We start from the raw sequence: 14,121 nt of genomic DNA on the forward strand, positions 1-14,121 counted from the left end.
TCTGTTCTCAGTTTCAGTAGTGAAGGACACTAATGGTTTAGTTACTAGTTAAGAACAGTGGTTAAACACCTTTATCTCTTTTGGCTTGGTCAAGTTGTTCTGTGGAAATGCAGAGACTCAGGGGAAGTTCCAAGGTACGAAAAACACAGTGCTCACTAGGAAGGGGTGGAACTGCCCTATTCACCTTCCCCTTTGAGTTCCTGAGGATGCTCGGAGGAAGTACTTCCTTTTGAAAGTTAGGTCTGCCCTGGTGAGCCCTGGTGATGAAACTGAAATAGAAAATGGACAACTGCCCTATTCCTGCAGGACTGCTTTGCTTGTACTTTGCTCTTTAGAACATACACAAACCCTTGAACTGTGGCAATGCTAACTTAGTTTGAAAAAGTGAAACAAAAATGCTGATTAGAAAGCTAGCCTGTAAAAATAGACAAATATTTTACTTTTGCTTACTCAGAAAGAAAAGTTGATGCAAAAGGCAAAACTGTCAGGACAGTACAGCTGTGATCTGGTCCAGTCAAATAGGAGTAGCATTTCTCAGGAGAGAAGTCGAGACCTGTCAGTCTGAAGGTAGTAGCCTGGAGCTTATATCTAGTTCTGTCATGCTGACATTTAATATGCTTTTTTTGGTATCAATTCCTGTGGGGAAAAAACAAACAAACAAACCAAAACAAACAAACAAAAACAAAACTACACTGCATTTCTTTAAGAGCTTCAGCCTTTAATGCTTGTTACTGCCACTGAGCTGAAAACACATCCACAAATCCAGCTGCTTCTCTTAGCTTTTCCTTTGCCTCATATCTTAAGCACTTCCTTTTTCAAATATTTATACCATATCCATACATACTTCTTTTCCTGGAGTAGGTAAGTATAATTTTTTCTTTACTGTTTAAAAAGAAATGAAAATAATCTTGTCTATCTTTTCCAGTTTGGATGCTGTAGTTCAATTTCCATCTGATGTGGGGATTTTGCCATCCAGAGCAGATTTCCCCTGATGCAGGGTGTGGCTCTGCAGGCTTAAACTGAACAGTCCTGTTGCTGATGCTTCAATTGAATCAGCCATGCTAAATTGAACCAGGCCATTTGACTTTACAGCTCATCGTTCTACGTTTAGAATGAAACATAGCTGTGCAGCTGCAATAAATAACAATTTATTCAGTGAACTCTTGGCTGGAGGGTGTTGATACTGATCTGCTGTGTGGTGTTTTTTTAATTTGTCACCAATTGTATTATCTGTGTTTCAAAGTTACATCACAAGTGCATGTGTTAAAAGCTTGAATTTTGTCGTATTAGAACTTGAAAATAGTTAAAGTCCCAGGTAATAGTTAAGGAACACAATACTATTTACTTCAATGTGTAAAATTCTTTCCATTCCACATATATGTGTCTGGGACAACAGGATACCTTAAGGATATCTTTTCTTTGTGAGCTGTTGCACTGTTATTTGGCATGAATAAAGTAAAAACAGCATTGTCATAATCTGCAGATGAAGAGGTCAAATACTGTTATGCTTTTTATCCAGTTTTGCTACGTCAAGAGCAGTATTGTTGGCTGGGCCTTGCGCTCTGGTTGCCAGTCATTGCTTTCTGCCCATTACTTGTCCTTCTTCTGGCTCACAGTGTGACACTGGATGCTCTGACTTGGCTTGAATGTTACTGGTATAACATTATTTCTCCCATGGAAATATATACCATTTCTTTATGAAATAGACAGGGGAAAAAAATAGATAGACGATAATTATTTTTTCAATTTCTACTATGTATTCTTGTGTGAGGAAACTATGCATAAATCTATGGAAATAAATACCTTTTTTCTTTTTTCTTTTTTTTTTTTTTAATTCCTTTATTCCTCGACATTTAGAAAAGGTTTTAAAGCACACTTCCAAGGCTATTCCAGTCATCTTTTGTGCAGATATTTGTAGATTCATTGGTATGCAGAACTGCTCTATAAGCAGCAAAAGGATGCTACCACACATGATATCATACATCCCCATGTATTTTCCACAATCTGACATAAGAGGGAGAAGCTTTATATTAGAACCAGATTCATTTTAGCACAGCATTTAAGTGTGACCAGCTCAAAACAGCTAATACAGGGGCAATAGAGGCACATGCAAAAAAGTGATGGGTGTACAGAGCTTGTGGGAATGGCCCCCACTTTGGGACTTCGGATGTGAGCTTGTGCTTCACAGAGTGCTTCTTTCTGTTTCCAGTGGTGCATCCAGGATGACTATTTTGAACGCTTTCTCATAGCTTTTCTTATATTGGTGGGTTTGAGTTGGCTGTTGAGTTTTCTGCTCTCCTACTCCTTTCAGGTGGGAAGGATGTCTGGTCTTCTTTTTCTAAAGCTTGCTTCTGCTTCAGTGGTAATGCATCTGGCAAAAGGAAGAAAAAATTCTGAAATCTCTGGAAATGGCAGAGTTCAGTTATTAGTAGAGAGGCTTATTAAGTAGAGGGGAACACATCCCATGTTAGCAAAACTCTTAAATTTGTGCAGCCTTTTGAATCAAGCTGTTACTGCCTCTTTGGTAGCAATTTCAAGTGTAGCTCAAAATGTCTCTAGGCAATGTGAGTAGATCATTGTCGAGAAGATAAGATAAAAATAAAAGGATTTTGTCAGTGGCTGGAATCCTTTGTCTCCTTAACACAGTGAAAGAAATACTCAGTACTGCAAGTGGCACAGCATGAGGATGGTACTGGAGGGGCACCTGCTGCTGTTCTGGGTAAGCTGCCATGACAACTGTGCTGCTTCTGGCTGCCTGGTCTCTTCTTGCAGAGCACACAGGGTCATTGGTATTCTGAGTGCTGCCTGCTGCAGGCAGCAGCAAACCCTCCCTCCAGATCTGCCAGCATTTGCCACTATCACCCCGAGTAAAATATGCAAATGGTGCTGACAGGTAGCTGGAAAGGAGAAATACCCGTTTCCATAGAAACAGTTATTTGTTTCACCTGTTTAATTAAATGGTTTTGCCAAATAGTTCCATCTTTCTTAGCTCCTGCCTGTCTTTATTCCCAAATCTCATTCACGGTATGCAATGTTAAAAATAATGTTAAAAATAACAGAGAAGGGGTGGGGAAGACTGGGAGAGGATGTAAAGCAATTACACAAAAAAATATTGATCAGATTAGTTTTAAGAATTATCTTGCTACTTGTAATCATTTTTTTATTTTTATTTTTTCTAAGAGTATATTAAAAGCAGTTCAGTGGGATTCATTTTGTGGCATTATTGGTTTTAATTTGTTCTAAAGTAGATATTTACTCCTACACAAACTGACTTCTTGAGGGTTGGTTGTTTTTTATTTTTATTTTTATTTTTTCTGTGATCTTTTCTTTTGTTCCCTCAAAGAAACTAAAGCATTTATCTTTTTTAAAGCCTCATCCTTCTTGAAATAGATTTAACATTATTACTTTAACAGTTAAAAACAGAATGAGCTGTAAAGGGCATGGAAGGAACTCTGCATTTTGTTTTTTCTTGAACACTTTTAATAGAAGGGACAAGTAGTGGTTTGGTTTGTTTTTATGTGACATTTAAAGATGAAAATTAAATGCCTTAAAGCGTTAAAAAAAAACATTACAGAAGCAAAAATTTTATCAGTTTGCCCACAAGCCACTAATGCAAGAATACCAGAAGCTTCAGTGCTACCACTAGGGTTTCTAGCTGCAAAGCTATCACCATGCACATGTAGGGAAAAGTACAGGTATACGTGGAAGAGAAGGTTGTCTTGGAGGTAAGGAGCAGTAGTGTTTACATTCTTGACTGTGAGTTTTCCTGAATATGAGGAATAGCTGAAGTACATGAGAACTACAATGACTGTTATTATAGAAGAACATTACAGTGAAAAGGAGTACACAAACTTATTAAGAGTTGCTGACTACTGGAAGATTTAGCATTTGAAAATACTAAGTTTGTTTATTTTACTCTATGTTTTTTGCCATTAAGGTTACGTGCTTGCAGGACTTCTTCGGAGATGATGATGTCTTCATTGCATGTGGACCTGAAAAATATCGGTACGCTCAGGATGACTTCGTTTTGGATCACAGTGGTAAGACTGCGTTTCCTTAACCCATTAGAATCAGTCAAATTCATTCACACCTCCTCCCCTAACCTCTGGTCACTTTTCAAGAGCTATGTGATATAACAGAATTGCATTTTAAAAGGTTCACTTAAATTTCTAATTTTTCTAAAATGAGTTATAAACATTTTCTTTTGACAACTGTGGTCTACAAGATGGTCTCCGTGTTATTGTCTTCATGTGAGTTTTGAAAAATCATATACGTCACTGCTAATTTCATGTCTCAGATTGTCCTAATAAACAATTCATATTTAGTTCTTGAATGCTGTAGACCAAATGTGGAGCTTGTTTATACTGTGAGAGTTTTGTGGGTAACAGTAATTGCCCTGGCAAGAATCATCAGATTATCTGAGGGTGGTTTTGGATTTTGTATTTATGCTGTTTTTTCCAATTGTTATAAACACTGTAATTTCATTACAAAATCTTCTGTTATATTAAATAGTGCAGTTACATGTCTAACCACAGTGTTTTGTACACTTGAATGTGTTGGCAAAATCAGCTCTTTCCCATTTTGCTGTTATTGCCAGCATGCTGTTCTTCTAGAACTACCTAAGTACCTTGATTCAAATAAATAGTATTTTTTACATAAAATTTTAAACTAGCTGAGATCTTCTGCAGACAGAGGAGAACATGACTGTACCACCTCACACTGCAAATTCTAGTCTGGGCAAAAATATAAATACTTTTGTAGATCTTGTGGGTATAAGTTTGCTTTTCCCATTCTAACATGCACTAATTCAGTATACTGATTTCCTTACTGAGAAACTAGCGACTGGAGGTTTCTTACTCACTTGGTCTCTTCACCTTCAATGGTCCTTGTTTTCTATAATACTCTGGAGGTCTTAACAGATAAAAGTAATTTCAGTAACGAGTGGATCATGGATTGGGCATACTGCTTTACGTGTCTTTTTGATGATGACTTGATAGCATAGTAATGGCATTGCCATCATAGTGATGAATAACAGAGACAAAATTAAGAGGTAAAATGATAAGATTAGATGGGGCGAGATTTGCAGTAGATGCTAACTGTAGGAATTTAAAATTTTCAAATATGTCAATACATATATGATTATTTACTCCTTTCCTATTTGGGTTGTCTTTTATTTCACGATATATAGTTGATGGTAAATTACAGTAATCTGTTGTCTCAGCATTTTGGAAGCAATAGGCATTTTTCACCTCTTCAAAAACTGTTCAGAACATCAGTTTCTTGCAAGAGAAAGTAAAATAAGCTTGCTGTGCACTTACCCTATATGAAGCTGCCATTACAGCACACAGGATTTACTGAACTATCAGAGGAACATTGTCATTGGCTAACCTCCATCATTCAGCCGTGCATAGGTACAAACTTGAATAATGGTCATAACCCAAGTTCAAGACTTCGAATATGACATGCAGAATGTTACATAAAGCATTTGGCTCAGAAATATTTTTATGACAGGTGGGTCAATCCTGAGATTGACTGTCTCGTTTAGTTTGGCAAGCATATTTGGAAAATACTGATATTCTTTTTCTGGATAATAATCAGAAACTGCAGGGTTTGCAGGAAGCTGGTACATTTAATTTTGTTTGAAATTCATCTGCTTGGTTTGCAGAATGCCGTGTTATGAAATCATCTTACTCCCGATCATCTGGCATGAGGTATTCTGGGTCCAAAAGTCCAGGACCTTCACGTCGAAGCAAATCACCTGCATCAGGTACAACTTCTAGGATGAGCACATAAAATACTCTAGCAGTTGCTTAAAGGGTTGAAAAAGCTACTGGCTCTTTGCAAAGTACAAGTGCTGTGCTTTGTTTCCTGATAAAAATATTTTATCTGTTTCTCACATAGATGTAATCATAGAATCACAGAATCATAGAATGGCCTGGGTTGAAAAGAACTTCAGTGATCATCCAATTTCAACCCCCCTGCTATGTGCAGGGTTGCAAACTACCAGACCAGGCTGCCCAGAGCCACATCCAGCCTGGCCTTGAATTCCTCCAGGGATGGGGCATCCACAGCCTCCTTGGGCAACCTGTTCCAGTGTGTCACCACCCTCTCTGTGAAAAACTTCCTCCTAATATCTAACCCAAATCTCAGCTGTCTTAGTTTAAGACCATTCTCCCTTGTCCTGTAACTATCCACCCTTGTAAACATCCATTCCCCCTCTGGTCTATATGCTCCTTTCAAATACTGGAAGGCCACAATGAGGTCTCCCCAGAGTCTTCTCTTTTGCAAGCTAAACAAGCCCAATTCCCTCAGCCTTTCCTCATAGGAGAGGTGCTCCAGCCCTTTGATTATCTTAGTGACACTCTTCTGGACCCACATCCTTTCTGTACTGGTGGCCCCAGGCCTGGACGCAGTACTGCAGATGGGGTCTCACAAGAGCTTAGCAGTGGAGGACAATCACCTCCCTCTCCCTGCTGGCCACCACATTTTTAATGCATCCCAGAACACAGTTGGCCTTCTAGGCTGCAAGCGCACACTCCTGGCTCATGTCCAGCTTCTTGTCCACCAGGACCCCAAGTCCTTCTAATAATACTGGTTTCTAATAAAATACAAATTTATTTTTTAATCCTGATAAGAAATGTTATTTCTATTTATTAATTAACAGGCACAAAAAATTCCATTTTAAGAAGATTGGAATAATTTGTGCCAACAGTTTGCCTAGGACATGCTTTCAGCACAGCAGTCGATTTGCTTGAAAACTTAACTGTAGAATGGCTATGTGTTTGAATTGATGTTTATAGGTGTGTTAATATAATTCAAAAGCTTTTTCCTATATAAACCAAATAATGTCAAAATACAGGATTTTGTTATTTGAAGCAAGTTTAGGAGCTATTCTGGAATACAATCACCTATTGACAGAGATTTTTTTTCTTGTACTCTGTATAATTTCAAAGTAAGGTTTGTGTTGTGTATTTGACAGAAGTTTGACTGACCCCCATCTGTTCCAAACACTGAGTCTTTTATACAAATAAATAGAAGGGAGAATCTTGTTTTTCCTATTTTAGTTCTGCATTTAATTTCTAAATATAATAAAACTTAATCCATTTCCTTCTCTCAGACCTGGAGAAGTAGCCCTGAAATCAAACCACTGAATATGTAAATATACTGTGCTCTGTTTCAATTGTAATTTTATGTGCATAAGTTCCTGTGTGTGTATTCAAAACTGCAATATGTTTCATATTCTCACATCCATATCAGTATTTATTGCTTAACTAATGCTGGTTAAAGTCATTTTATGTATGTGAGATCTTTAAAAGTGGAATATTTGTCATCTATTTACAAATTTGGGATATTAATTGAAAAGCCTCAAACAGTGTTTTTCACAAATGATTTGTATTTCATGTAATGCTGTTAACTGTGATGAGATCACATGGGATATATAAGAATATATAGAATATATATAGAATATATTCATTATCAACAGGGAATTTTAGGCAAAATATTTAGAAATCAGCACTGTCATTTCCTTACTTATTTCTCCATTGGCTAGGTTAATCTGAAAATTTATCAAAAGTGTCTCCTGTTTATCCTTCTATTTACTTGCTTTATTTTTTCTCATGTAGATTTTAGTAATCTTTTTTCCCCTTCTTTCTTTCATGCATGTTCAGGGCTGTTTAATAACTTCTCTCCTTAATGTCTTTTTCCTTTGTGTCAAACATATGAGTACAGTTAAGAGGAGTGGCCACTACTCCAGTGCTCATTCTTCAGCAAAATCCCCAGGTGAGCCATTACTGTTATGGCTGTCTATCACTAGCGTGTCTCCTTCCTCTCCATTTCCACTTTCCTCTGCATCTGTGTGTATTTTTAAGGTTGAAATGCACATTTTGCATTTACTGAGCCAGAGCCATAATGCATCCAGTGTTTTTGTGAAAAGTTGGTCTTTGACTGGGATAATCTAAATGAAACTTTATAGTTGTTTGTTGGACATCTGCTAATGGTGTCAGTGTTAAAATTATAATGGTATAATCTAACTACAAGTAGACAAGCATTCTGAGAAACAGAATGTATGTGTATATCACAATAGAAATGTTCAGCTAGTGCAAAAATACAGGGGTAAGATCTGCTGACAAGAGAGGTGCAGAAATGCATATGACACCTTTTTATTTGCAGTCTCTTTCTCTCCTTTTTTTCTTGTGGTGTTTTAGAACTTAGGCTGGAATGACAAGAAACCTCTTTCAACCTTCAGTTCCAAGTGAAAGTTTCACCAGTATTGCGCTAAAACACTAGACCTCTTACAAGTAATATATGCTTTCATTAGCAAATAAGTTGTGACTTTGGACCATATTAAAAGTTAACAATTTGAAAGTTATTCATAGGCTTTACAGTTTTCAGCATCCCAGTACAGTAAATTGTCACCTAACATGTACTATTTAAGGAAAAACAGAAGATCTTTTTTTTTCTGTATATTCAGGCTGCTTTATGTGTAGAAATACTCAGAAGTACTTATACTTAGAAAATAGTTAAGAAAGGTAAGTTTTCTATATACATGAAATAAGTAGCAAATCAACTTAGCAAAGAAGCTAATTGTTGAAAATAAATACAGGTTGCTTGTGTTTTCTAAGTTAAATTAAAAGAAAAAAAGAAGAAAAAAAAGAAGAAAAAAAGTACAGCTGTCTGCAGGGGGGTTGGACTTGATCTATAGAGGTCCCTTCCAGCCCCTACAATTCTTTGATTGTGTGTTGTATAATCACAGAAGGAAAATAGTTGGAAGGAACCTCAGTAGGTCATCTAATCAGACCTCTGGCTCACACTTGTCCAGCATGCACAGCTAAGATACTAGTACAGAGATGTATTACTGCAAGTGTATGGTGGGATATTGTTCCATAGAAGAGGGAAGATTGTTAACCAGCCAAACTCACAAGTACAGTTTAGTGGTGGTTCTGCCCTTGCTTAAAAGGATGACAGTGACATAGAGACATTTAGAGATGACTTATAGTGTAGGCTTCAATTGTTATGCTCAGGGAAGACTGATATATCTGTGAGTTTCATATAAAAGAATTTGTGAAGAAACAAAAATTGTTTTGCTTCTGTGGTAATAGTTGGTCAGTTTGTTGTTCACATACTTTACAGCTTGGAACTATTTCTAACAGCATTTACTAGCCCTTCGCATTTTCCTGCTTGCAAATTCCTTACAAAACAAGGAGGTGCTGACATGCCCAGTTCAAAGAAGTTTATGTAAAACAAACTGATAAAAAGTACCAGATTTACAGATCTGCGGGAGGGACATATGCTTCTAAATTCATTTTACTTCTTTAAAAATGCACTTAAGCTGAACTTACTAATCTATTGTTCTTGTGTGCAGCTCTTGTGTGCAACCTGTGTCAAGCTCAAAACTATATACTAAATATTGATAATTTAGTATTGAAATACTATAATATCTATTGCAGAAAAAAAAATAAACTTAGCCCTGCAAATGGTTTGGGAATCAAATGAAAAGATTTCGAGGCAGACTTATTCCGTAGCTAAATAGTTGTACCTTAACATCGCACTTGAGAGAGAGATATGGGTATGAACAAAAGGAATTTCTGGAAGTTGCAGTGCAGTCAGCCTGGTCTACCAAGTAGTAGACTGCTGAAGTTGAAAAAATAGTACTGAGATATGCTCAAAAAAACAGCAAAAACAAACAAACAAAAACCCAGCAAAAATGTTCTGCGTTCTGCTAAATGTTACATCTGAAAAGTAAAGGGAGAAACAGACAGCCACGTGTTTCCACTTATGAACACGTTTTCTCCCCATATTTTGTGCTATTTCACAGTAAATTATGGAATGTAAAGGGATTATGTCTATTAAAAAAGCTCTCACGCTTGCAAAGTACAGAGCTGACTTTTTAAAATCCTGGAAGAGCAATGTGATATTTGTGTATTCTCTTAAACTCATATCTAGCTGCATGAGTTTTGGGCAAATAGTTGTGAGGCATGTGATCACGTAATTTATTCCTAAATGCTGATGAGTCTGTTTTGATCTTTGTGTACAGATTTTAGTGATACCTGGTCAGAAAGAGATATTATGTTTTAAAGCTAGTTAGGTGGGTTGGTTTGTTTGTTTTTAATCTTTTTCCACTTGTTTGCATGGCAGTTAATGGAACCCCAAGCAGCCAATTATCCACTCCAAAATCTACAAAGTCCTCCAGTTCTTCACCAACAAGCCCAGGCAGCTTTCGTGGACTCAAGGTAAGTACCAGAACAATAAAAATACTCTATTCTCTATTAATTGATGTATTAAAATAACACTGAATAATAGTATAAATAAATAAATAAGTAAATGAAAGCTATGGTTTTATAGAGCAGTCTTGCTAGTATGAGATTAAAGTTGAGCTTAGAGTGGAAAAGGGAGCTGAAGAAAGATTCTTGTATTTTGTCTTTGGTTTGCAGGATGGAGAAAGCTTAAGGAAGACTGAGGGTGGTGACAGTGGTTTGAATATGCTTATTTATCCTTCAGTTTTTGCACTGTTTTATAGATGGCATAATTTGTCTGAGTAACTTATATCTCCCTAGCATGTATTAATGTAGTAGCCTCTTCTGATAGCTTATCATCCTGCAGCACTGCTCAAAATTTCATCAGAAGCACCCTTCCTTCACCTGTGGCACACAATTTCACTACTTAATGTGATCTCCTGCCAGAAAGCATGAGAGCGATTCCTTTGAGAGCTGCCTAAAGTCTGGCAGATTTTTCTCTGTGCTGCACCAAGAGAATTCTCTGCCTCTCGTATTTAAAAACAGAAAAATATACAGTTCTTAGAGGCTGCCTGCAGCCTTTTTCTAGGTAAAATAAAAGGAATGGTCTGGAGCACACAGCAGAGAATCATACTGCTGCATGTGTGCAGCTGTCCTTTCAAGGAGAATTTTCTTATGGAATTGTGAATTGCAGCTTTTGTGAAAACACACTAGATGGCTTTGTCTCTGATTATTGTGATCAAGAAATAACTCCCTTTGGTGAACACAAGAGTTGTGAAGAGGCTGCATAATTCTGTGGAGAACTGTTGTCTGAATTAAGGGTCTGGCAAAAGAAAGTCATTTGAATAGTATTTAGATCTGTTTTTTGACATGCTAATTGTTACCGTGTCTTTGTTTTGCAAGGAGTAATCTTTTCTCTAGATACTTGAGAAAAGACTTTGATTTCCATGTTAAATTTCAACTGTTTGGTTCATTGAGACAATTCATGTTGACTAGCTGTACCATTCCATAGCTGCTTTTTGTCCAAAGCAACATAGATTGATCCTTGTTCATAAAGCAGTTTCAAGAGCTGCAATAATTCAGATATTGAAAATTGTAGCTGTGGTGTTAAATTTGTCTTGACAGCTCTTACCATAAGTCTATGGTAAAGGATGCCAAAATTAGCAGACATGAGGTTCTCAGCTGGTCAGTGCAATACTTAACAAATGCTCATTACTGAAATTACAAGTTTAGAAACTGGATAATTAGGCTTTTTTGTTTTTTTCTTTTTTTTTTGTTTTTTTCCCCTCCCAATAAGTTGTTCGATAGATTAAAGCTCTATTGAGAAGGAGATAATTCTGTTAGTCGCAAGTGTTTTTCTGTGAAGTGGACATGTCTTGTTTTCCCTTCGCTGTCAATTTCAATGAAGTAGGTTGCTATACCTTTTTATCTAGGAATTTAATTGATGCTATATATTAATGAGTCTTCCTGTCAAGTAAGTCATTCCTATATCTCCATAGAAAACAGCAACTATAAATGAATAATCTCAGACCTAATGTGTTACTGAAGTAACACATTAGTGGGTAACCCTTGTTTTATCCCATCGAGATGTACCTGTTCAGTAGAGATTCCAGCTGTGTTCCTGAGACTAAAGATAGGAAAAATTAGGGGGTGGATCTCTGGATAATTTCCAAAAGGATCAAGAATGCTGTGCAATTTCCCAGTTATGTTCTAGTATTAATGACAGTTTCAGTGGTAAATATCAACATAAAACCAGTAACAGGGAAGCATTTTTAATACAAAACAAGATTATTTTAAGAAACCCATTGCTATTATTCTAAGATTGATCTTGGCCAATCCAATGACGAAAACAGCAGGAAAGCACAGACAAATTTTAGTATTTTGAGATTACTGATGCTCCCTATTATTGAAGAATTCATTCTTGCTACGACTGCATCACTGCACAGACAAGTAATCTGGTTTCCTGCATGTATTTAAAGGCACCGTGACTGCAGCAGAAGAAAAAATGAGGATGTAAACAAATACTTTGGCAGACAGTGAAGGTATAAAGAATATTTCCAAGGATTTCTTGCCTTTGGAAATGCAGTATTAAAGAAGCCTTTTCCTTTAAAATGAAACCTTCCCAGTCAACAAGGATTCCTTCTTCTTTGCAGTGCTTGATTAGCAGAAGTGCAGAATCTCCTTGCAGGAAACACAGCTTATCTTTTAAGGGAAAGTTTTTACTTCTGTTCCTTTTCATCTCTCCAAAGAAAGTGCCCATAAGCTATCAATTGTTCACTGCATACATTTAGCCAGTGTGCTCTACAGTGTTCCAATTTTGCAAAAGTGTTTAAAAAATTTTACTGGACTGTGAGATGACACTGAAATCACAGGAATGTCTGCTATGGCAGCAGAATAATAAACACTACACAATTTTCCCACAGCCTTAAAAGCCTTTAGTCTAGTAAGTGAAAAATAAAGATACCGCACTGTTGCCTTTCGACTACAGCTGCATGAATAAATAAGAGCAAACATTAAAGACGCACACAAAGTTGTGTACTACTGTCCTTTTGTTATTATCTATTTTTAACCTCACAGTTTTATCCCATTACTAAGCATTTTACTTTGTAGAGGGTTTGAGTCCTGTTCTGTAGACAGGTCATATTTGATTTCTTTAGCTCTTGTCTTTGGCTCTCAATGTGTGTTTATAGATTCAGATGTGTAATGCCATAAAGGGTACTTTGACTCCTAGCTCATCTGGTACATGTGTTAATAAACATGACACGTATCATAAAAATCTCCAGAGAATAGAATAAGAACAGTAGTGTTGTAATGTCCTTACTTGGACGTGTTTTGTTGTTTCCTATTGGAATTAAGTACCATGAAGTCTTACCTTTTTATTATTATTATTATTATTATTGTTATTGTTATTGTTATTATTATTATTATTATTAAATTAAAATTATACTTTGCAGTTGAATTAGATTTAGAATTGCAGGTATTCTAAGTAGTAGTGTCTGAATTTGTATATTACTTCTTTGACTTACTGAGCAAATGATCAAAGAGAAAGGGCATTAAAACCCAATCCAGAAAATAAGTTAAGCACTTGCTTAACTTTAAGCTATTGATTAGTCCCTTTTACTTCAGTGGGAGAGTTAATTTACTTAAAGTTAAACATGTGCTTAAGTGATTTGAGAGATTAGTACCTATCTTCATCAAGGCAGTAATCTTTCGTATTGTACATGTTTATCTGTTAGCAATTGCATATTAAGGATATATGCAAGGAAGTATACAGCCTAGACAACAGCAGTTCTGAGAGAAGTTCTTTAACTGTTCCTTTTGGTAAACTTACAACTAAGCTTCTTTCTTGTTCACAGAGTAGACTGGACTAGTAGATAGACTTGGCTATTCTGCTCTGGGAGGAAAACCAATGTTATCAGCTCCATTCCTCTCATCTCTGCCTCAGCTTCTCTAAAAGCTTTATATAATGTGGCCTAAGTCAGAATCTCTTTAAGAGAAACAATGTTGCCAGAGCAGTGCAACAAAATGTATTTATATTGTTTTTATCTTAGATATTTTTTATAGTAGTGAGCACTGTAATAAAGCACTAGCACATGCATGTACAGCCATGTCCACCAGACCAGGCATTTGGAGACATAAGTTTTCCTTTTCTATCCAGACAAGTAAAAGACAGACACAAAGACACCTTTAGGTCGGAAGCTGTAACACTGCAGAAAAAAAAGCCCCATACTCTAGGAGGCACTATCCCATGTAGCTACCAAGAAGTTAGTTATTGAATATGGAGAAAAAACACCAAAACATTTCCACAAACATCTGTATCGTAGACAGTTCATCCTACCTGCGTGCAAAGGTTAGTCAATTAAGTTACCATTCTACTTCAATCAAATAT

The 14,121-nt window shown here is 36.5% G+C and overlaps 1 protein-coding gene across 5 annotated transcripts in view; it reads left to right on the forward strand.

Moving 5' to 3' along the window:
• Positions 1-14,121, forward strand: part of DCLK2 (doublecortin like kinase 2) — a 71,794-nt gene that overhangs the window by 30,859 nt on the left and 26,814 nt on the right. For 3 of the 5 annotated variants that reach the window (XR_001554836.2, XM_015861111.2, XM_015861113.2), the window contains exons 3-6: positions 3,938-4,040; positions 5,666-5,767; positions 7,729-7,779; positions 10,135-10,229. Coding sequence is in view for 3 of the 5 variants with exons in the window: in XM_015861111.2 (XP_015716597.1) it covers positions 3,938-4,040; positions 5,666-5,767; positions 7,729-7,779; positions 10,135-10,229 (351 nt within the window). In the remaining 2 variants the exon portion in view is untranslated. The remainder of the gene's footprint in view (positions 1-3,937; positions 4,041-5,665; positions 5,768-7,728; positions 7,780-10,134; positions 10,230-14,121) is intronic. The other 2 variants (XR_001554837.2, XM_015861112.2) reach the window with 1 other exon arrangement.

This window comes from Coturnix japonica, chromosome 4 (genome assembly GCF_001577835.2).
Source record: "Coturnix japonica isolate 7356 chromosome 4, Coturnix japonica 2.1, whole genome shotgun sequence".
Lineage (NCBI taxonomy): Eukaryota > Metazoa > Chordata > Aves > Galliformes > Phasianidae > Coturnix > Coturnix japonica.